Source organism: Tachysurus vachellii, chromosome 6, assembly GCF_030014155.1.
Source record: "Tachysurus vachellii isolate PV-2020 chromosome 6, HZAU_Pvac_v1, whole genome shotgun sequence".
NCBI classification, from domain to species: domain Eukaryota; kingdom Metazoa; phylum Chordata; class Actinopteri; order Siluriformes; family Bagridae; genus Tachysurus; species Tachysurus vachellii.
In genome coordinates this window covers 10,427,033-10,450,800 of record NC_083465.1, presented here as the reverse complement: position 1 = coordinate 10,450,800, position 23,768 = coordinate 10,427,033, and the positions used below count along the sequence as shown (strand labels likewise).

Here is a 23,768-nt window from a genome sequence, read left to right as displayed (position 1 = left end):
AACAGAAGTTTAAGAGCATTAATGACAGCAGCATTTACAGCTCACCGCCTTGAGGATGCTGACTGCCTCTTTGCTGAGCCACACTGGATAGAGCACGTCGTCATGGAGGATGGACTCGAACAGGTCATCCTCATTATCAGCCTCAAATGGTGGCTGGCCTGCCATCATCTCATACATAAGCACACCTAGGGCCCACCAGTCCACTGATGGTCCGTACTCCAGCTCCTGCAGGATCTGTGTGTGTGTGTGTGTGTGTGTGTAAGACAGAAAGAGGAACAAAGGCAAATCAAATCAAATATGAACAGGTCATTTCATCATTTTCATTAACCTCTCAGGGTCATGTCAGTGGAAGAAAGCTAATTAGAAAAAAGTAATGGCTGTTGCACAAAGATTTCACTGAAACCACATTGATTAAGAATATGTCAGTATTGCTTTACTTGCACCATAAAACCAATATTACCAAGTCATAAACAGGTTATGCAAGATGTCATGGAACATCGTATTGTCATCTTACCCAGAACTAGTAGCTGTCAGAACTGGTCTATAGATATTATGACTACTTACACTTGACAGCTGCCATGATGCATGACAAACCGTATTGCATTCACTTATTAACACATAATTCTGTTCTGTAAAAATAATCTGTAACCTTCTAAACTTATGTAATGACCCCCCAATACTTGACATGGCTTACTAGAATACCAGAATACTAGTGATTTTAGTATGTAGGATGTAATTTAAGTATAAGAATAAATACAATGTGCCAATATTTTTTAACAATTAACATTGGATCAAAATTCTGGCTTTTTTTTTTCTAACAAAAATATTGACCTTGGGTCAAAGTAGTATGCTAAAATAGTATGAAAAAATAGTATGCTGCACATTTTTTTGTCATTTTTTATTAAATGAACAAAAAAAAAAGGAAAAAGAACAAAAATAATGAAAAACAATTGTGGATTACAATTGTGGATTTTTTTAAAAATTAATTCTTAACTGGAAAAAAATGTATGCTATAATTTCTTTCTAACTTTTGCAGCTGTTTTTAGTCTCAAAACTGTGTTGTCTTTTTTTTTTTTTTTTTTAATCTTAACCTTGTATCAAAGTTGAAAACCATAAAAGAAGTTGCAAGTTCCCCCCATTAACAGTCACGTTGTCAGAGCTCCTAATGAAAAACATGCAGATATTTCTGGAATGTTCTACCTCAGGTGCGATGTAGTCGGGTGTACCACAGAATGTAGTAGTGGTGATGCCATCCAAAATGCCCTCCTTGCACATGCCAAAGTCAGCAAGCTTGCAGTGGCCCTCAGCGTCTAACAGGATATTATCCAGTTTGAGGTCTCTGAAAGAAAGCAAGAAGCCACAGAAATGCACTCAATTGGTGCTCATAAAAAATCTGTAAGAAGCTTTACAGCAAAGTTCCTGTGCTTCATACTAGTACAAAATGTACACAGAATCATGCAGAGATGTTCTGTCTGAAGAAATAGATTTCTTTAAGATTAAAATAGACAGCTTTATCTTGTACTTGCCCTTAGTGCAAGGCTTGTACAGTGTGCCATATACTATATTTATACAAATAGATATAATAAAGGCTAGTAATTAACAAAATAAATTTTTTTATTAATTATTTAATCACTAAATGATTTGGCCAGTGTGTGACAATTATGTCCTGTGTCAAAGAGAAAGGATCAAGAGTCCCAAGTAAAAGATGCAAGAGATGGAGTGGCATGCAATGACATGGAACGTATGTACGTGCATGTGCGTGTGTGTGTTTGTGTGTGTGTGTGTGTGTGTGTCTGTTTGAATGAACTTGCTGACCGAGGCAGGATTGGGGGGGTGGAGGGATGAGTGGGTGGAGATTGTGGCAGAAGTGATAAGGTGCCTCTGATGAAAGAAAAAAAGAGGAGGGATGAAACTAGTTGGGTTGAAGCTTGATGGTTCATTGCAAGAAGAATGTCAACATCAGAGTATGCATTTTGTCAAAGGTGTTTTCACAAACAAAATGTACTAAAAAAGGGTGCTTGGTTGAGTGTGAGTGTGTGGTGTGTGTGTATGCGATAGAGAGAGAGAGAGAGAGAGAGAGAGAGAGAGTTGCTTACAGATGTTACATCTTGGTTACACTAAAAAAACACTAAATGTGATAGACTGATATGTCATGATTATAAGGAAATGAATATGAATATAGTAAATTCATATTCAGGCACATAAAAAAGCAGAGATGGATGGACATGTATACAGTGCGAAACATGACACACTGCTTTATGCAACTTAAGCCATTCATGTTTTATTGCCATGTAGGCTGTACATGGAAACAAATCTCTTGCTTTTGTTTTCCATAAAACTTACCTTGTCTTCTCAATACGCCACTTGACCACTCAACAATTCTCTCATTACATGGAAACGGCTTATTGATCGTTTCGATAAGTACTATTAGAAATCCTTCATACAGAAAGTTTCTTTCTCTCCTGTTACAAAACAAGTCGGTGTGGTAGTTGGTTTTCTTGCTACATGAATCTCACAGAATTGGGGTTTGATATTGTTTGATGTTACATTTGGAAAGAAAGAACGAAAGAACGAAAGAAAGAAAGAAAGAAAGAACGAAAGAAAGAAAGAAAGAAAGAAAGAAAGAAAGAAAAAAGAAAGAAAGAAAGAAAGGCTGTGTATGTAACAAAAATTAAACAAATAAATTTGGATTTGAAAAAACAGAAAAAAATAGAGAGAGAGAGAGAGCGAGAGCGAGAGCGAGAGAGAGAGAGAGAGAGAGAGAGAGAGAGAGAGAAAGCGGGAGAGAGAGAGAGAGAGAGAGAGAAAGAGGGAGAAAGAGGGAGAGAGAGGGAGAGAGAGAGGGAGAGAGAGATCATTTCCTGTGTTTCATATTAATCTTTAGGGGTGTGTTTTCCATTACATGCACAGTAACCTTTAACACAGCTAAATCTATTGCCTTCTCCAGGACAGCATCGGCCTCAGAAGAAGTAATGCTTTCTTTCTCTTTCATTTTCTAGACACAACGTGACACATGCTGAAATGTTGTGTCAGATGTAGAAGGATGAACAGAGAATGTGGTTTCAAGAGTTAAGTGTAACGGTTCGGTTAAAAAAAAAACCCTGACACACTAACAGTGACTCTCACTGTAGATAAAAAGACCAAGAAAATCTTCAAGTTTTTATATCTTTGGCTGTTTAGAATAGCAAAACACAGCAATGCAACATCAGTTATTAGCACTCTGACACATCAGTGACGCAGTGCCAGAGCGAAGCTTCACAAAGATGTGTGGAGAGTGCTGGTTATGTAAGGAAGTATGAGCAATTCTGAACAGGTGTCTAAAGATTTTGAATAGTGATATGCTGATGGTTACTAGTCACGTACATAGCTGCTGAAATAGACAGTACAGTCACAACTTAAACACGTTTGTGACAAATAAAATTTGAATTTGAATCATTTGGTCATATTAAACACACGTATCACTCCTCGCACCTCACCAATCTTCCTCTGATCTGCTATCACCGCTCGACTGGTCCCACCATCTCTCAGGGTAAGAGGTAGGTATACATCTAGACTCTTTTCTGTTCTGGCACCGAGGTGGTGGAATAAACTTTCCCTATATGTCTGAACAGGCTAACAGTCACTGGCTATCTTCAAATGACGAGTGAAGATCCACATCTTCGTAAAACATTTAAACTTGCGCTTATTTTCCCTGTTTGTTTTATGTGTATGTTTAAAAAAACAACAACCCTGAACCGAGTTTTAGTTTGATGGTATCTAAGTCTGTATCCTAGTGAACCAGAGTTAATGTATTAATCTATAGATGAATGTCCGTAGCTCTGGAGAAGGGTGTCTGCCAAATGGCGTAAATGTAGACGCAGGTCTGCATACAACCAAAAAAAGCAATTATTCTAAAATCTAAAAGAAGCATAGCAAGTGCATTGATTTTTAAAATATAAAACAGAGGATTTCTCAAAATACGATGCCGTATCCCGACAGCATCAATGTGAAAGCTTGCGAATGTGTCAAAACACTGTAAACCTAACAACTGCTGTTTGCAGGATGTCCTGACAAGAGCAAGTCTTGCAAGTCACAATACCGAGTAAGATGATTCACTGGATAGAGAAGGATGCGGGATCAAAACAAAAGGTGTGTCCGTGGCCTTGCCTGCCCTTTCTCTTTCTTGTTGTATCACTTGCTTACTTGAAATACTCTGAATACACTTACACCCAGGCCACTGCCAATCTCTAGATATGCGAGCTCAGACATGTCTCTCTAAAACAGTAGCACGGTCTGCCAAGGAAATGCTGCTCTAGAGCTTTCAGAGCAGCTACAGTAACATGCATTTTGTTCTCATGGCGCTTTCTCCATATGCCGCCTGTCCATAAGGATGAGCATTTGAAATATCAACAATGTCTGGTACTTTCTCAATGATTTATATAATCTAAGAATCTATTTCTAAAACAAGGAGTGTTAAGGGGTATTTTTTCCCCCTCTAGCGTCTCTGAGATTAAGAAGGTTGACGTTGATTAGAGGTCCTTTAATTTCCCAATTTCCCAGTATGTATTGCCCTAACTTTCAGCTTAAGGAGGTTATATAGGTCACAATTATTCTCTAAGGGAGGGAATCAATACTGATAGAACCATGTTACAGCAAGTAAGTGTGTGTGTGTGTGTGTGTGTGTGTGTGTGTGTGTGTGTGTGTGTGTGTGTGTGTGTGTGTGCGTATATGTGTGTAGGTGTGTGTGTGTATTCTTATAAGGCACAATAAGCCATTCATACTGGTTGTATCATATCCTGTAGAGTTTCCAATTAGTGGTCAAACAAACATTACATCAATAACACTTGTTAAACAAAAGGTATTACAGTCATGAGGTGTGTCTCTTTAACCACATGGATGTTGTCCAAATAGAAAATTCTAAAAATCTTAAATCACGTGTCTGGGCAAAACATAATGTTCATGAATGTTAATCTTTGAACTAATTAATTATGGACTACAGTAACTAATTACATATACCTTTATTCTGAACAACAACAACAATGTTCAGATATCTGAACGTATATCAAACAATCAATGGAGCTCATTTATGAAGATGGATACAAACCAGTTGTTTATTTAATACTCCTTTTCCTGGGGTGTCTAAATGAATACATAACAAAAAGACAGTTAAAATAGTTCAGGTTTTAGATTTTTCATTTTTTTCAGCGTCTCTATCTCTACACATACTGTACAGTACAGTAATGGTGTGCAGTCTACCAAAAACACATCTGAATTGCAATCCACTCAGTCAGTGACAAAGATCATGCTAAAAATGTGCATTTCTACACACACACACATTTGATGAACATTTTTAAAAACTGGTTGTTTTATATTAATGCCATTAATATGAAATAAACGCCGTGAATAAAGAGAGCAAACCAACACTTATACTAAGGACCTAACAAGTCATTTATCCAATTATGAATGATTGAATTAGAAAAAATGCTTTTGCATTAAAGGAGGATGAGCTTCTCTGTGCATAGCCATAAGTCAGCTTATGAGAGACTGGATATTTAGAGAAAAGCATGATGTCTGATGGTCACCAAAAACAACATAAAACACCAAATCACCTGAGTAGCATAGCAGATTGTGACGTCCATTGTGACGTCAAACCCTTTTTTATTTTCGACTCTATGCTTAATTCATCTATAATTCACCTTTGCTCTAATTTGTCTTTAGTCTTTTAAGGTGCATTTGGGCTGCTACATAATATTTGTATTGGCAAATATATGAGTTAAAATAACTTTCTAAGAAAATCCAGTTATTCCAGGGATTTCATGGTTGCAAGGCTCTGTGCATTTTACCTTTTATGGAGTTTTTTGGGGCTCGCTATCTAAATGAGCTGTGTCGGGAACAAGTGTTGCACTTTAAGGGTGATTGACATTCATCAACACGCACACACGTGAGTATGAAGGAAAAAAAATCAGTGTTTCTGAAACTTTTGTAAATCTAGCAGATTCTTCTTCCTTACGCAAGCACAACTTTACTAAATATTCTCATAATCACCATAATATAGAAGGCTCTTAATGGTTTAGCTCCATGTATCTAACTAGTCTTCTAAAACACACTACAATCCTTCACACTCTCTGAGATCAGAAAACTCAGGACTTCTGCTAGTTCCGAGAATATCAATGTTTACTAAAGGCGGTAGGGTGTTTACACACTTTTCCAGTTTAAATTAACATCTTATCTCATCTTACCTTATCTATAAGGAGTACACATAATACTTCCCATAATCCTGTGCTCTAATACATGCACATTATCATCTAGTATAACACTAGCTACGCTAATTCCTCTCCACTGCTTCTCTCTTTCCACCCATCCCGAGGTATCCAGAAATTGTACCAGCACCGATTGTCCTTCGTGACATGAAGATTTTGGACCTTCACTGAGATGAGGCCAACCATGTGAGGATCCTGAGGCATCTATTGATTTACCAGCTCCAGTTGGACTCTGCTTCATGAAGTATTCAGACACACTAAGAGGAGATGCCAACTCCATGAGGTCTTTGAGGACAGACTGTCAGACTGTATATTTTCTGCATTTTAGGCTGCAATGGACTGATGTACAAACCAGATCGTTTTTAAAGGTCACCATCACCAAATTGATGAAAAGGCAGTGCAAGTACAGATTTTTATTACGTAAGGTCAGTCTCATAACCAACAACTGTGAGAACAAGAAACTGAACCAGAAGAGAATTCGAGGCATAAACCTCCAGAGAATAAACATGACTGTGGAAGCACATGGCAACGCACACACCATCAAGAAAAGCTGGACAATGAGATGCTAACAAACAGGAACTTATATAACTGTGCTAATCAGGATGAAACAAGACACGTGCAAGTGAATGAAAAAGTGACGTGCTGGGTCCGATGGAAAGTGTAGTTCACTACCACATGGACAAGCACAAAAGTGGAGCGATTGAATGACTATTTGTGTAGTTGGGTGAAGAAGGTAAGGCATAAGTAGTGTTCATTCAGAAAACCGAGTTAGAGCAAAAATACCATTCGGACACTGCGTTTTATTAAATGTGGGTCTCAGTATGTAAAATTTTGGAACAAAGTGGGATCAAAGTTCCAGTTTTTGTATATGAAACCACTTGCTGCACCTCTCTATACACCTCAGAGCAGACAGATTCATTTCCACTGAAGGAAAACATTGCATCTTTTCTAATGCACCTGCATCTAGTGAATATACAGTAGAACTTACAAACCTGCCAAGCTTTTAAAGGTAGTTCTTTATAGCTAGGTATTTTCCATCATGAATATTAATCCAATACTTTTATTCAGTATTATACAATGGAATGAAAGGACCAGCACAAGTAAAATATTACACAACAGTCATAAATCAGCATTGTTGTCTTCTTTGAAAGCTAAATAAGGCAGCAAGAAGAGTGAATCAAGCCTTTTTCCACAGAGAAACCATTATAGAAACTGCAGATGGAGTAATTGATGCAATTATGCAAATGTTTCAAATCATTCTCAATTATTTAATACAACTGAAAATAGCAGCAGTTACAAATATTAACACATTCTAACCACTCCATCTGAAGTGCCATGGTTTCATAACGACCCTGTTACTGTTTCCTGTCTGTAATTCAGCTTTCAGGAAAACCGGGTAAGGAAGGCGCTGCCTTTAATTCAATACAACTATTCTGTACCAAATGACATTCTTCCTGTTCAGGCCCAACAAGGAGGTTAAGAGCAGGCAGAGAATAGCTGGATGGGAGAGTTCAGAGGTTTCTCAAGTCATTCTGAGACGTTGGAGCAGGGGACAGAGCAGGACCTGTGTGTTTTAGTATAACCTCTTAGTTTAATCCGTGTGTATTAATGAACAGAATATACTGATGAGCTTCAATTTGCAAATGAAGCTATCTGATGCTAATATATGTAATGTGCTTAACTAATGTAATTAAGGCATTGGACATCTAGTCATCTATTTTACATTTTATTGAGCTGCGGCAGTTAAACTCTAATTCCTGTGTTCAAAGGCCTAGTGTAGTTTAAAGAACATAAACAAATGAATGCTTAGAAATACAAAGAGGATGTTTTTAGGAACATTCAAACTATATTATATATGACCGATTATATTAAATATGATAGATATGGATGATTACAGTACGTTGTAGAGACACATATAGTATAATTCAGCTTTAAATAGAAGAAAGAAATTACAAAGATTGCCCAAAGGAATTTCAACAACATGTCCCTAAGCACAGGCTGTTTGTGTGCTTAATGACACACAAACCGGTAGATAAACAAACTGTCCTAGAAGGAATAAATCATCCGACAGACAGGGCTCCTCCATGTAAACAATGTGAGGTAAACAAGGCCAACAAACACTCCTATCACCAGGCTGACTGGCCACTGAATAACATCTTCAACCCCGTTCATGTGACCTAAACTCACTGGATCTGAGCTAGGTAAGATTTCAGCAATGTTATAAAGTTGGGAAAAATACTGGACAGCTACAAGCATTCTTTCAGTCCAAAGCTTCAGTTTATGACTGATTTGACTGATACTCAAATAAAATTATGGCTTTTTTGGCTTAAAAAAATGTCTACTCAAGCACTTTGACACCAGTGGTCACTAATTCTATGTATAATAAAATGTCTTTTGGGCTGTACAGCTACTACGTACAGTAAAAGTACGGTACAAGCGTATTGTGTGCATGATGTGTGATTTTGTGATACATTACCTGTAAATAACCCCATTCCTGTGGAGAAACATGAGAGCCGAGGTGACTTCAGCAGCGTAAAAACGAGAGCGGGCTTCGTCGAATTTGCGTGAGCGCTGAATTTGGAACATCAAATCCCCTCCGTTCACATATTCCATCACGAAGAACAGACGATCCTGAGGAGAGACAGCAGAGATGGTGCATTATTAATTCAGAACAAATTACAAACAAACAGTATGTAAGATAATTACTAGAATATGTAGTCTAAAAGCTCCCTTGAAGCAGATCAAGTACTACAAAGTAGTAAAAGCATTTCCCATGCAGTGGAAGACCGGTATGTAGGAGACAATACTAGAGACAATAAATCTTTATTAAGGCACAGATAAACTGCCTTAACACTGAATGCAGCCAGTATTCAAGAGTCACTTGTAAATAAAATACAATCCTTCCAATCCTTCTGATTAATCTACAGAATTAACACATCATATAATTACTCTTTATTCCCAGCAGCATGACCTGTTAGCTAAAGTCAGCATTCCTGTTACATTAGCTTGCTTTAGTGCCAGTATTCTAGTCAAATAGTATATTTACTGTACCAGCTTTGCAAAAATTACTGATCCTACTGATTTGGACCTCAGAAATATGTTCTTAATTCTTAATTCACTTGTATCGCAGAGCCATTCCCAATATTTTTAGTAGATTTACTGTTACCATAAATATCATTGAGGTGACATAAAAGTTCAGTTAGTAAAACTACTGTCCCATAAAACTACTGTTTGGCTCATGGTGTTGAATTTTACACACTTAGTCACAATCACAAACATGTGCACAGAACTGGATGCAAGACCAAGACTGGTAATGTGTTTGACAACATCTACCTTCACTTGTTATTAACTGTGACATGCAGTGGATTATAAATCTGACCCTACGAACAGATGGTGAACGACGCTCACTATAGACTTCAATAAGTCCACAGTAAAATATGTGTAATGTCCTTAAAGTCTAGTATAAGATCAGCTTGCCATTTCATAATATGCTAAGATGATCTCCTGCACTGTAATCAAGCTTAATCTCCACAGATGTGAACTTTGGCATAGAGGTTCGGCTAATCTGCAACTGATCCACTTTGTTTTCTATGGTGACGTAAACAGTTATTCCTTTTCAATAAAAGGTTCTTTATTTGTTCCGTATTTACTTCAACTGATGACCGAATGGGTTTCTTTCATCAATACATAAATGGCTCAATAAAATGTCCACTCAAAATAAAGGGAGTTCAGTCTCAAGGCCAAAAATTGGAAACGCATGAGAAAAACAAGCTATTTGATTATGTTTTAATAAAAACTGCAAACAAAATCATCAAAAGGAGGTGTCAACGACCTAAAAACCCTCCAATGTGTCTGAATTACAACAATTTTGCAAAGATAAGTGGACCAAAATTCCTCCACAGAGCTGTTACAGACTCATTTCAAGTTATCACAAACGCTTGATTGCAGTTCTTGATGCTAAGGGTGGCCCAACCAGTTATTAGGTTTAGGGGGCAAACACTTTTTCACACAGGTTTGGAAAATGTAGGTTTGGATTTGTGGGTTTGGTTTGTTTTCTTGTTGTGTTTACTTGTGTTATCTTTGACTGATATTTAAATTTGTTTGATGATCTAAAAAAGTGTGACAAACATGCAAAACAATAAAAAAATCAGGAAGGGGCCAACACTTTTTCATACCACTGTATGTATAAAATAAAATAAATGAAGTGTACTTAGGATTTGATCGGTAATGTCTTCAGTAACAAGAAGTTTGCATAGGTGTAAATAGAGGCCTTTAACACACTTTGTGGTGGTTTATGGGCTTTTCCCAAATAGTCCCTTGATTATTCAGCCTCCTTTTGGTGATCAATCCTTTCTTCATCTTTATCTTTAGCACCATTTACATTTACCATTGAAAAGAGTCTTTCCTGGATAGAACAGGGTGCAAGGTGGGATTTCAAGGCACCATGCACATCCTCAAAGGGACAATTCTTTAGAGTCAGTCTGCCTACCTATTTGGACAGTGGGGTTTGGACAGTCAGATGTGTTGGGAGAAACAAATACAGGGCAGTGGAGTCAAAGGCCTGGAACTGAGAACTTTATCTTACATAAGAGTGCAGCAGTCTGCCTCGCCTTGTCCTCTCTCTCCCTGAAAGCGAATTTAAACAGGATGCTGAAATAGTTTGTTTAAAGTGTTCCCAGAGAGGCAGCAAAGGCCCACCCGATCAAACGTGAATAAACATTTCCTGCCTCCAATTAGAAATGTAGAGATACTGGCGTCCCTCCATAGTACAACAGAAAAGACTCGATTCCCAGATAAACCAGCCAGACCCAACAAGCTGGGGCGTAGTGTGTGGCAGATTGTAATTTTGATGGATTACATGAGCTCTGTGTGTGTCTTTGTGTGTGTATGTACTGTACACTCCATTTCACAAATAAAAAACAACTTTACAAAAAAAGAAAAAATGTTCTAAGAAGACCTCTTTCAAAGAGGTTTTCAAATTTATGAAAAAATAAAAATAAAATAGGCAAAAATAACCTAAAAACAAACATTATAAAACTTAATATCACCTTATGAAGCTTGATGAAAACCGTGAGATTAGTCCTGCTACCTCAATAGCTTTGGCTTAAATTTTGGCTTAATTTTTTTAATGCTTTAAGTAATAGCTGTTCTCTATTGTGAGATTAGCGCACTGCACTCTCACTTAACAAAATGAAAAGCTGTGTGATGCTAATAGCAACAGGAAATCACTATAATTACAGCACAGAGCTTATTGTGTGTAGAGCTGGACAAGAGTCAAGAATGTTTATCCATAAGTGCAGAACGAAGAGAAATGAAGAGTACGTTGAAAACCTTTGCTGTAAATTTGCAGTACAATTCCGACAGAAAAAAACAGTATTAGCTTCACTAGTAATACAATGGAAAAATCTCTTCAATTCCGTACAAATGATGCTTTTCTAACAGAACTGTCACGTTTTTCTTTACCACAATTCAACCATCCAACATATTTAAAATAAGTTTATTTTTAGCATTTATTGTCCAAATGATTTATGGGAAGAGAAGAAGTCATCTGTCCAAAATTGTTTCTTTTTCCATTTCAAACTTACTAGTTATTTAGTGAGAAGCTTTGATTAATTATAATAATAATAGTGGTTGCTGACCACTGAAAATACTAAACAACTGACAACCAACTTTCTGTTGAGCCAAAATAAAACTCGGATATGAAGGGATATTTTCTGTCAAGTCTCAAGTTAACTCACGTCTCTGAAGCTCAAGTCCCTCACCCTCTTGTGCACTATTTTTATTACCCAGAGGCTGGACTGAAAGAAGTGGACACTATTGGACTGGACTGGATATATATCTTTATATAAATTTTGATTGTTTTTGACACAGAGGATTGTTGCAATTTAATTCTTTTATCACCTTTTGCATCAGTTTTTCTGATGTTAGCTGCTCAGTTCAATTTCTGCTACTTTACATTAAAACATATTTGATAATGTTTCTTTGGGAAGATTGGTGCTCATACTGTATATGCCAAGGCACATTGAAGCTGTTGTGGAGGCTTCTGGTAGCCCAACATTTAATTGAAGAGTGTGTGTGTGTGTAGTGACATCATAAATCTGGAAACAACCATATGTTTCTGGACACCTGACCATCACATCCGTACTGTATGTGCTTCTTCCACAATCTGTTGCCATAAATTTGGAGGCACACAGTTGTATAGGATGTATTTTTCTCTTCACTGGAACTTACCGGCCCAAACCTGTTCCAGCATGACAATGCACCTGTGCACAAAGCAAGGTCTCTGAAGATAATTTGCCAAGGCTTGTGTGGAAGAACTCAAGTGCCTTACACGAAGCCCTGAACCCCAACAAACGAACAAATTGGAAAGTTGGCACCACCCCGTACCTTCTCACCCATCATCAGTGCCTGACCTCCCTAATGCTCTTGACTACCAAACACATCTTTGCTCCAACATCTAGTTCAGAACAGTGAAGGATGTTATAACAGCAAATAGGGACAAAATCTTGTGTGTAAAGTTGATGTAAATAAATAGTATGTTTAAAAAGCGTACATGGGTGTGATACTCGAGTGTATACAAACTTTGTTCATACGGTGTATCTCTGTGTACACACACATAGCTGTGTCCACTGTGTAACAATATACAAAAGCAAATATCACTGACATGTTCTTAGTCAAAACTGTATTAACAAACACAGAAACACACTCAGGTTCAAGTGCATGTTCATGAACAGGATGTCAAAAATACAGCTCTTTAATCTATCTGCCTTCCACCGTCAAACCCTGAACTAACGGCAATAGCCACTGATTATCCGTGTTTAACATAATGGGAAATAATTTACACTTTCATCATAGCACAAGGGTTTGTACATCTCTCAGAATGAGCACATTAGAGTTAAGTGCTGTAGGATGCTTGAGGATTTTTAAGTTTGGGAAATATAAAAAACGGTGGTATAAAAAATGCTCCTGAACTGCTGGCAGATGCAAGGCACACACGCACACACACACACACACAGAGTTCTCATTATGGTCAAAATAACCAATCTTGCTTAACATCTCTGGACAAAAAACATACAAGTGTTATTCTGTTTGCCAAGAAGTTGTCAGGCAGCACCTGTTGAAAATGGGCTTTATGGGGCTTGTCACCATAGAGGAAATTTCTCGCACTTTCTAAAAGGAGAACAAACACAACTTTGATGGATCTCTCTTTACACAGTGCGAATCCGACATCCCTATGTCACTCTCTCACTTGCATGCTTTTTCTGATGATGAAGAGCTTTGCTTGACCAAACAGAGATTTGGTTTGGCTTTGATTATGAGCACAATAGCACTGATAGTCTGATAGCACTGCGAAATCTTTGGAATCTTATCTTTTTAAAAAAAGAGTCTAATTGAGGAGGAGAGAAAGCTAGATAGACTAAAGCACTGCTGCAGTGGTATCTTTATTTAGAAATGAATAAATGGTAACTTTGGAAAATAGTCTAACCGATAAAGGAGCAACATGTTAGTAAAAATTATTTAAAAAAAAAAAAAACAGGCTTCATTGCAAAATAAATCTTGAACACCATTCAAGGTCAAAATCAAGTTAATTTGATCAGGGTGGATTTTACTTTAGACATTACCGTGACCTCAACTCAAAGGTTGACAATAATTGATATTATGCAACGCATACATTGCAGAAAAAGAAAGCATGCAATCACATCTGCAGGCCAGAGATTGGTGCATAAGCCAGGATTTACTGAATTTATTTGGGCTTCATTACAAATTTTGCTCAAGGTTCAATGCCTGGGTCAAAACAGAGAAAACAAATAGGGGAAATAAAGGAAAGCTCCAAAGAGATACGTGGGAAAGAACATCAAAATGTATATGTATAAATAATGGTGTAAATGAAACCCAACTAAAATAATCCGTTGTCAACAGTGATTGACTTCGCATGGAGGAGTAAAACACTAAAATGTTCAGTATGCATATTTTTACCCTTAGGATCCATGTTTGAGATCAATCTCGATTTTTTTGCTCTGCAGTAGCAAAATTCAATGGATGCAACTATGCAGTATTAACCACTCTTGACAGTGGATTTAAAATATATTACACAAAACCTCTGCTTGCTGAACAGTCGCTCTCTGTTCATCTTCAATTTTCTTCTGCTCAAATTTCCTCTCACCAAAAAAAGTCAGCTCAGGAGTAAACATTCCTCACATGCAAATTCCACACCATTACCACCACCCAGCAAAACATACAGGAGATATGATATGAAATATCCACAGATCACTCAGAACGTTGAACGTTCAGTTTGAAATCCAAACATGTGGTGCATTTTATCCACTGATGTCCACCATTAATCAATACAGCCTTTATAAATCAGCAGAAAGTCCTGGAATATAAATCAAAACATTCATCATCATTTGAGATGACCTGAATTCCACTGTGTTTTGGTTTAAAGTTTTGTTCTGATTGCGGGGTTAACAGTATGGCTTTAGGCATGGTTGTCAAAGGACAAGCAGCTGCAGTCCAACTCCACGATTAATGAAGAAACAACAAAAATTATAGATGAAGGAACATGGCCAAGACCCCTGGGAGCGCTCCAAGCTGCTGTCAAACTTTCAGGACAAGCCCTAAAAGTAAGCAATAATTACCTATATCCTATAAAGTGTAGAAATAGACAAAAACATGAATATTGAATGAATATTAGGTTTCATTAAATCGGTATTAAAATAAAGATACATAGATACTTTAAAAACATTATTCATGTAACCATAAAAAGTCTATTTGGCAGAATTCCTGTACTGAATCCCTATAGACCGTTTGAGGATATATTAGTTATGACCAGCAGTAATTTTTTTGAAAAAGATCCTCATTCGCTGGTAACACTGCACCTCACTTCAAACTCAGCAGAACCATGTTATTGTCACTCATGTGCAGTGAGGTTTTCAGTATCAAAATAATATCTGATCAGTGGCAGTTCCTCTCCACTCACGGATCAGGCCACGGTCAAAATCTCTGACATGACATTTTTGACCTATTCTGGTTAGTGTGAACATATCCTGAAGCTGCTGGCCCTTATTTGTTTGATTTAATGCATTGCACTGCTGCCACGATTGGCTGATTAGATCATTTTGGGACTCAGTAGGTGTACAGGTGTTCCAGATAAAATAAAATGGCACACTCCTCCCTGATTGCCACTGTGATATATACAGTATTTTTTAAAAGTATGCCTTTTTACACATCCTGCTTTCCTCTCATAAATCACATAGAATAAGAATGAATGGCCTCAGAAAAGTTGCAACATTGCCAGTAACCTCTAGATAAGAGGTTGACTTGCTAAAATGAGCATTTGAGAAAACATACTAGACTGTTAAATTCATTTGGTGGCGAGTACAGGAGGGTGGAGAAGATAATCAAAAGAAAGGTGTACAATACAGTAGTGAGACCAGCTTTGCTGTACGGGTTAGAGACTGTAGCAGTGAGGAAAAGACACGAGGCAGCCTTAGAGCTAGCAGAGATGAGGATGTTGAGGTTCTTTTTAGGAGTGATGAGGATGGACAAGGGGATAAGAGAGACTAGATTGAAATGGTTTGGACATGTACAAAGGAGGGAGATGGTTATATTGGTAGAAGGATGTTGGAGATGGAGCTGTCAGGTAAGAGGTCAAGAGGAAGGTCAAAAAGGAGATAAAAGAGGACATGAAGTTAACTGGTCCAGGAGTATGCTAAGCTAAGGATGCTAAGGATAGAGTTAGGTGGAAACAGAGGATTCGCTGTGGCGACACCAAACAGGACAAGCCAAAAGTAAAAGATGAAGATCCTGGACTGTTAAAACTTTTTTAGGTCATTTAAAAAAGCAAGTTGGACCTCAACCAGCGCCTGAGCGCTGTGTAGCTTGCTGTGGAAATTCATGCTGCTGCAGCATTGAATACTCCTGAATACTGACATGCTAATATGGTCACCACTGATCACTGATTTCCATCTTGTTAGTACACAACATAGACTGTTCCTCTCTGTCCACTCTACTGAGCTGTAAATTCTCTGTCATTTCTCCGGACTGCCTTTTACTGTCAAGGTAACTACTTTGGAAAATGTGTCTTGGGGATGTTGCATTTTAATAAAAAAAAAAAAAAAAATCACTCACATTATTCATTTTAGTGATAAGATATTTAAAATAGTAATTCTATCGATTTTTTTTAAATAAAAGAAATAAGACTATAGCGTTGAAAGATAAAAATTTCTGCACCAATCCGATAATAGGAATCAGAAGTTTCAGAATGGATTTCATGGGAAATTAGTCAGCCAATCAGATGGCAACTTAGACTGACCAAATGTCATCATTTCCCAAATTTAGGCAGCAAAGAAATCTAATGTCCAAGAGCTGGCACAGAGACTCTGTCAAGAAGTAAACAAAGATGGAATGAAATTATAAAAGTGTCTGATTAATTTTCCCTAATTTGGTGTTGAGTCAATAATATCAATTGTTTAACTAATGAGGCAGGCACGGTGGCTTAGTGGTTAGCACGTTCGGCTCACACCTCCAGGGTTGGGGGTTCGATTCCTGCCTCCGTCTTGTGTGTGTGGAGTTTGCATGTTCTCCCCGTGCCTCGGGGTTTCCTCCGGGTACTCCGGTTTCCTCCCCCGGTCCAAAGACATGCATGGTAGGTTGATTGGCATCTAAGGAAAATTGTCCGTAGTGTGTGAGTGTGTGAGTGAATGAGAGTGTGTGTGCCCTGCAATAAAATATAAAAAGGAAATAAAATATAACCTTTACCAGTAGGGAAGAGATGTGTGTGACCATGTTATCTGTGCATTTCTCCTTTGGGTCAAACTTCCGTGATCAGAAGTCTGAGCAATAAAAAATGCTAATAACTAATTCATTTGTACCTAATCATCATGTATCTTGAGTAAAAAGGAGATAAATTACATTAATACAATATGAGAAATGTATGAAGTTATTTATGAGATTGATTCCAAGCTCTTTCTTTCTTTCTTTCTTTCTTTCTTTCTTTCTTTCTTTCTTTCTTTCTTTCTTTCTTTCTGGCTTGCTTGCATTTTACTGCTTTTTACTCACTCTAATCCTTTTTACTACCCCACTCCCACACACACACAAACACACACACACACACACACACAAGCAAAGTCACACATAATTACACATGGAAAGGTTCCAGCAAATGTAAAAAAAAAAAAAGAAAAAATAATCAATCAATAAAGAATAGATTGTGCCTGCTGTTTTTCTGCTAGTGTGAGGGTGGCTTGGTTGATGACGGTGCTCATTTTGCATAAGGAACACTGAAACACTCCATTTTGGCTGCAGGGACCAAGTCCAGGCAGTGACGTCCTTGGCAAAGCTTGATGGCAAATTACACATAGAGGGAACATTAAATGGAGCGAGGGAAGGAGTGATGTTAACAAGAGGTCAGACTGGTGCACTTCGTGTGGGGCGACAAAGGACTGATGAGAGACCGGGGTGAAACAGTGAAGGAAAAATTGAAGAGAAGGGAACACACATCTGCTCAGCTGCTTTTCATTCAATGAGATTTGATTAGGGCATGGGAAATTTACACAAGTACACCATTTTATAAAAGCACACATTTCGGGCTGTATTCAGCGTCAGCAGATTAAGCCTAAAAATTACGTAAATATTTACTCGAGGGAAGTTAGGTATATTTAGAGATGGGTTATGCAGGTGCTTAAGTTGATCTTCTTGGCACGTTATCCATATTATTAAAATCACCTGCATGTTGTTTTTTTTCTGAGTAAAAGTCTATCAAATATAATATGTGATATAAATGCAACAGACAATAAAAATAAACTCATTAAAGATTTTAAAAGACTAATAAAGAGGCATATAAGTGAGGAAATGGTGAGCAACATCTAGTATTAATCTAGTAAACTGCCAGTACATTGCTTTATGAATAGGTCTAGTTGTAACTGTTACTGCTAATGAATCACTACAAATTTGGTTTAATTAAACACTATAGATTCTACTCTCTTTATTTAAGAGGTGTTTTAGAAGTAGGTAAGCATGGCTGTTTTGGCAAAACAAACGGCATATGGACTACACATTAGCGCAGATAAAGATCAGCGGCCTATTATGTAAGGCCCACAACAATCGCCTGTGTTCGAGCAGAGCAAAGACGGGGCGAATGTGCCCATTAGCAAGAACATGAAAGTCTGAATGTGAAGAGAATGGACGATCCATTAGGACATGAAGCCAGAAAAACAAAACGGACGCTTTTCTTTAATATGAATTTAAACATGCATAATGGAAAAATGTTCAATGAATACTAGAAAAACTTTAATTAGGAACAACGTCAGCTGAACATCACACAAGCTGTAGTCCTAAAAAAATTATACACAATTTTACCAATTAATCAGCATCAGAAACGCTGTCTTCTCTCATCCTCCATCCTGAAACTCACTTTTTTTCACTCCCACTTCTCACAGCCTGTTTCGGCTTGTCTCTCCGCCTCGGCCTGGTGTTACCCACCCGTGCTCTCTTGTCCCCTCCCTCTCCTCCTAACTTCCAGAACACAATGTTCCCTGGCTTGTTTGGGGAAACGGTAGAAATAAATAAATTAGAAGGGAGTAGGACAACATTATTACGGACGACTGCAGGTTCAAGCTGAGGGAAAACAAACCAGAAGGCCGGCTGAGGTGACGGCTCTGTAGTCCCACTGCACACTACACAATACATGAATCACGTTCACACGCTGCAGAGTGGACGGTACACACCAAAGCCACGATTAAACACAGAAGCGCAGGAGTCTATACAAGGTGATAAGGATCAGAAGAGCAAGTTTCATTTTCTACAATGTGACATAACAAGTATGTTTCTTCATTAAGACGAGTCTAATGTAAAAAAACTGTCACATACTCTTATCATCATAGGGACATACAGGATATATCTACAGGGTGTCGCATACTGTAGTTTAGGCATCGTAGAAGCTTGCTCAATATATTCAGTTTCCTATACAGTATGTAGGAATGAGTAGAAAATTTTCCTTTCTCAAACACATCATGGACTTACACTAAACATTATCCCTACGATGGCCTTATGAGGCTCCTATTATTTTGGATATATTAATATATATTACATTTCTAAACCCACTTGAGTTAAGACTCTGGGTTAATGAACAAAAGGTACAGGGTTCAAGCCAAAGCTCCACCAAGCTGCCATTGCTGGGGCCCTTGAGCAAGGCCTTTAACACTCTCTGCTCCACACTATGTACTGTATCATGGCTGATCATTTGCTCTATACCCTAATTTCCTAGCAAACTGGGATATGCAAAGAAAAGAATTTCACTATGCTGTGATGTATAGGTGACAAATAAAGGCTGCTTCTTCTTTATTTCTTCTTCTACTGTTCTATAATGACAGAATAGCTTACCATGAAGTCACTGCAGCGCATGAAGCTGACATAATGTTAGCTTGTGGCTCCTCCTAGTGGTGTTTTTATGTCAATAACTTATGAACTGATTCATTCCTAAATACCAGAACCTGAGTGTGAAAGACTGTTAAAATAAGAGTGTTGTGTACCTTGGTCTGGAAGCAGCAGAAAAGCTGGGTCAGGTACGGGTGTTTTCTGGCCAGAGCCAGTATGCGTTTCTCTGTAAGAGTGCAATCCACATCATCATCTTGCAGGATCACGTCTTTCTTCAGCACCTTTACGGCATACACCTCGTCTGTGCCTCTGAGCTCAGCCAGCATCACCTGCACAAACATGATGAGAATTATGTTCCAAAGTGTGAAGATAAATGATGTTTCTGATATGCTACAAAAATGTGCTATTAAGACTTAAAATATAAATACAAAAATTCCATGAGTTTAGAAAGAGGAAACCTGGATTTTGAAGAAGAAGAAGAAGAAGAAGAAGAAGAAGAAGAAGAAGAAGAAATATTGGTCACATATACATTACAGCATAATGAAAATCTTTTATTTGTATATGCCAGCTTTTTAGGAAGTTGGTAGATTTTCTAGAAAATTGCAGTGATGTGCAGTTCTGAATTTTAATCAGAACATTTTCTCTTTTTATCCAGTCACATTTTGGGATCTTGAGACTCGTTCCTAAACAGTTTTCAAACATCTTGTTCTAAAATGTCTCTGATTACATAATTTCCTCTATACAGTCATAATAAAAGCCTTGACTACCACAGGCAGTAAGTCAGTCCAACAACATTATGGAACTTCTACCACATATAATATTTAACCTTAGGAGGGTTTTTTATTTATCTGTCCACCATCTGTGGTTCTTCTAGGTAGATTTAGCATCAGTCATACCTTTTTAATATTTCAATATCAGTATAAGAAGATCCCCCTTGACCCATAATGTTCTTAGCATAGCATGTGTTGTGTTTTATGGGTTCAAACCCTCAGACCAGAACATCTAATGTCAGCTTTAAGTTCTTTGGATGTTCTGCTTTTTCTTTTTTAACAGTTCACACCAACTTTTGGAGATTTGTTTAGTCAGTTGTTCTCTTTCCACCATGCCCTGGAAGATTCTGGACCATCTATTGAGTTGCAAATTTCTTCACAAATATCAAGGTCAAGGTCTCTGAAGATTTGTGGAAAAGAATCAGGATATGAGACTGATCTTCTGTAAGCATTAAAGCCATCATTCATGCCATGTGTGCTAGTGACTTTCCATACTCTTTCTAGATATTTCCTTTTTTTAATGATCAATGTTTAAAACCGCTCTGTATCACCCAAATGATTGTATAGGAAATCTAATTATTACAATTAAACTTTACTGGAACTAAAAGTCCCCAAAACCTGGTCCAGCATGTCAATGCACCTTTACACAAAGCAAGCTACACAGGGGCATTGTCCTACATAGAGCCACAGGAAGCCTCGAGTCTATCCCAGGGGACTCAGAGCACAACGTGAGAAACAGTATATGGGGTTGCCAGTACACTCATTCGCACACTATGAGCGGTTTAGTGTGAGAGGAAACGTGAGTTCATGTATACAGGAAGCAAAATCCACACACAGGGGCAGGAATTGAGCCTCAAACCTAAAAATTAGATGCAAACATGTTAACCACTAAGTAAACCCTAATATCAGGATCAATTATTAAATTATTCTTAATTATTTCAAAGATGTAAATTAAGAATTTGTTACATTTTTTTTTTTTTTGTTTTTTTTTTTTACCAAATCTTTGTTTATTACACTCACCCATATACCAAAATAACCTTAAATAATAAGGACCACACAATCCAGCATGTGCACTTGGTATCCGGTGAGCACCAAACAGGGAAGGCTTAAAGAAAGACCTCTACATGAGATATTGTTTGCAGTCAGTTTGATATAAATTCATTCATCAGTCCACTGCAGTCTGTGATTACACCCAAGCATTTGTTCCAATGACCATTCTGCAGAATCCTCCTTACCAAAGCTTCCTTTCCTGCTCATCTACATGTTATGCTACTCATTTGTAACTTGACTGATGATCTGTGTTCCTATAATTATTGTTATGATTGTGTATTACTATTATTACTGTATGTAAGCCTTCTGAAATGGGCATGATTGGAGCATTTGCACTTCGAGCACTTAGGCTGTTAGCTTGTCGATATGTTTGGATTGGATTTTGCCTCAACTTGGAAAACAATAAGCTGGGCTAAATTAACAGTTTGAGAGAAAATACAGAAGCTGCAACCTAAGCACTCAACACTCCTCCCATAAATAAACCATCATCTAGAAAACAGATGTCCTAATGACAGAGTGGTGGTTTGTAGGGTTGTTCACCTTGCCAAAGCTGCCCTTGCCAAGCACTTTAATAAAGTTGAAGTCATCCAGGCACATTCTTTTAGACTGCAGAATCTTTACTTCCCCGTTCTCTCGACCCTCCCCTGTCTCTGCTGATCGGCCCTCATTCGGGGATGAAGCTGGATCTGATTTCAGCTCCTCCCCACGGTGATCAAAAGACAACGCTTTCCTGATGTTCTCCAGATCCTTTATATCTGTATGCACAAAGAAGCACTTCTCAAACACAAATAATTCTCAAGTACAAAGTATTTGAGGCTAGATGTTATTTTAAACATTTCATTTCAATAAAATGAACCATGCAGCTGATGCCTTTTTACCAAAAAAAAAAAAAAAATTATTTCAATTGAATAATAAGTTTACACACCCACAATTAAAAAAAGATTTTTCAAAACGTTACTATAAGATAGCTAACGAAAATAAATAATGATAAGCATTAACATAAATAAGAAGTAAATAAAGTGTGATAATAAATAACAAACAAATTTGACTAACTGTCACTAGAAGACACACAACAATTAAATAAAGTGCAAATCAACAAAAGAAAAATATGCAAAAGCTCTATTATATTTTCTGAATTACAGAACAGTTTCAAAACTGGATTTCTTTGCAGCAAAGTCATCAATGACGGCATCATATGACAAATTCTGAGAAACATCATTATTGATGCTGATGATAGCAAGTCCACTGAGAAGCTCTTAATCAGATTGAGCTTTGAACAGCTCTTCTCTGCACCGTGTTCCATGCAGAATTAAAGCCTTACTGTGATGTATTATAATCATGTCATGATGGTGAAAGTCTTTAAATTAGTCCAACATGACGTTCTTGTCAAATCTTATGAATTTTTGTTGGTCAATTCTATTTTACTTTAACAATATTTTAATTACTCCGATGATCGACCAGATTAAATTATGTTAACGGGCAGAAATAATTTTGCATAAAGTATAGATGTAGGAAAGCATGATGGTCACAAGAGGTCGTACTTCTGACAAAAATAGTCCGCCTAGTCATTTTTAGCCCTAGGTAATTGCCTAGGTAATTCTCCTATGCCAATGGTTTGAATTTCTGGTACTCTGTACACTGATGTGTGAGTGTGTGAGATGGCGAGTGCATGCATACCCTGGTCACATGGTGAAGTGGGTGCCGATTTGGAGCGATCATCTTCTGTTTGTGGAGATATTGGCAGAGGCTGAGGGTCTGCACCTTGACTAATCTGTGTGGCACATAGTTAATGTTAATGTTAATGTTAATGAACCGTTAATGTTCATGAAAGACACAGATGATATTAGACCCCCATAACCATCACTGTTTCTACAATACAGTCACTGCAATAAAACTCTTTGTTCTGATTATCTTGGGAATACAAACAAAAGCAAGGTCCTTATCAAACAAATTGTACTGACGTCAAAGGTAGTGAAGTAGTCAGCATTATTGTTAGTGTACTACAACAACAATAAAAGGAAAAGGAGTCATATGGACTGAGCTTTGATTAATGAGTGCAGTGTCTAATTCAGGACACAGTAGAGTCCATAAAATGGCAAAGAACAGAGCAAAAAAAGGACGAATCAGGGACAAAATCTGTCCCTTAGACAGATTCAGTGTCTAGAGACATGATTAACCGCTTAAACACCAAGAACAAATATTCTGATGGATTTAATGTAGTTACTAAATAATTCATATTAATTACTGAATAATATGTGCTACATCAAATTAAAGTAGAAATATTATGGGGGATATTATGGAGAATATATTATATTAAATATGAAATATTATGTCA

At 37.5% G+C, this 23,768-nt stretch overlaps 1 protein-coding gene across 2 annotated transcripts in view; it reads right to left on the bottom strand.

Moving 5' to 3' along the window:
• prkceb (protein kinase C, epsilon b) overlaps nucleotides 1-23,768 on the bottom strand; it is an 81,676-nt gene that overhangs the window by 9,836 nt on the left and 48,072 nt on the right. For both annotated transcript variants that reach the window (XM_060872135.1, XM_060872134.1), the window contains exons 8-13: nucleotides 23,111-23,204; nucleotides 21,974-22,188; nucleotides 19,769-19,942; nucleotides 8,716-8,870; nucleotides 1,201-1,339; nucleotides 46-234 (exon numbers count right to left, since the gene is read on the bottom strand). In XM_060872135.1, coding sequence (XP_060728118.1) covers nucleotides 46-234; nucleotides 1,201-1,339; nucleotides 8,716-8,870; nucleotides 19,769-19,942; nucleotides 21,974-22,188; nucleotides 23,111-23,204 — 966 coding nt within the window. The remainder of the gene's footprint in view (nucleotides 1-45; nucleotides 235-1,200; nucleotides 1,340-8,715; nucleotides 8,871-19,768; nucleotides 19,943-21,973; nucleotides 22,189-23,110; nucleotides 23,205-23,768) is intronic.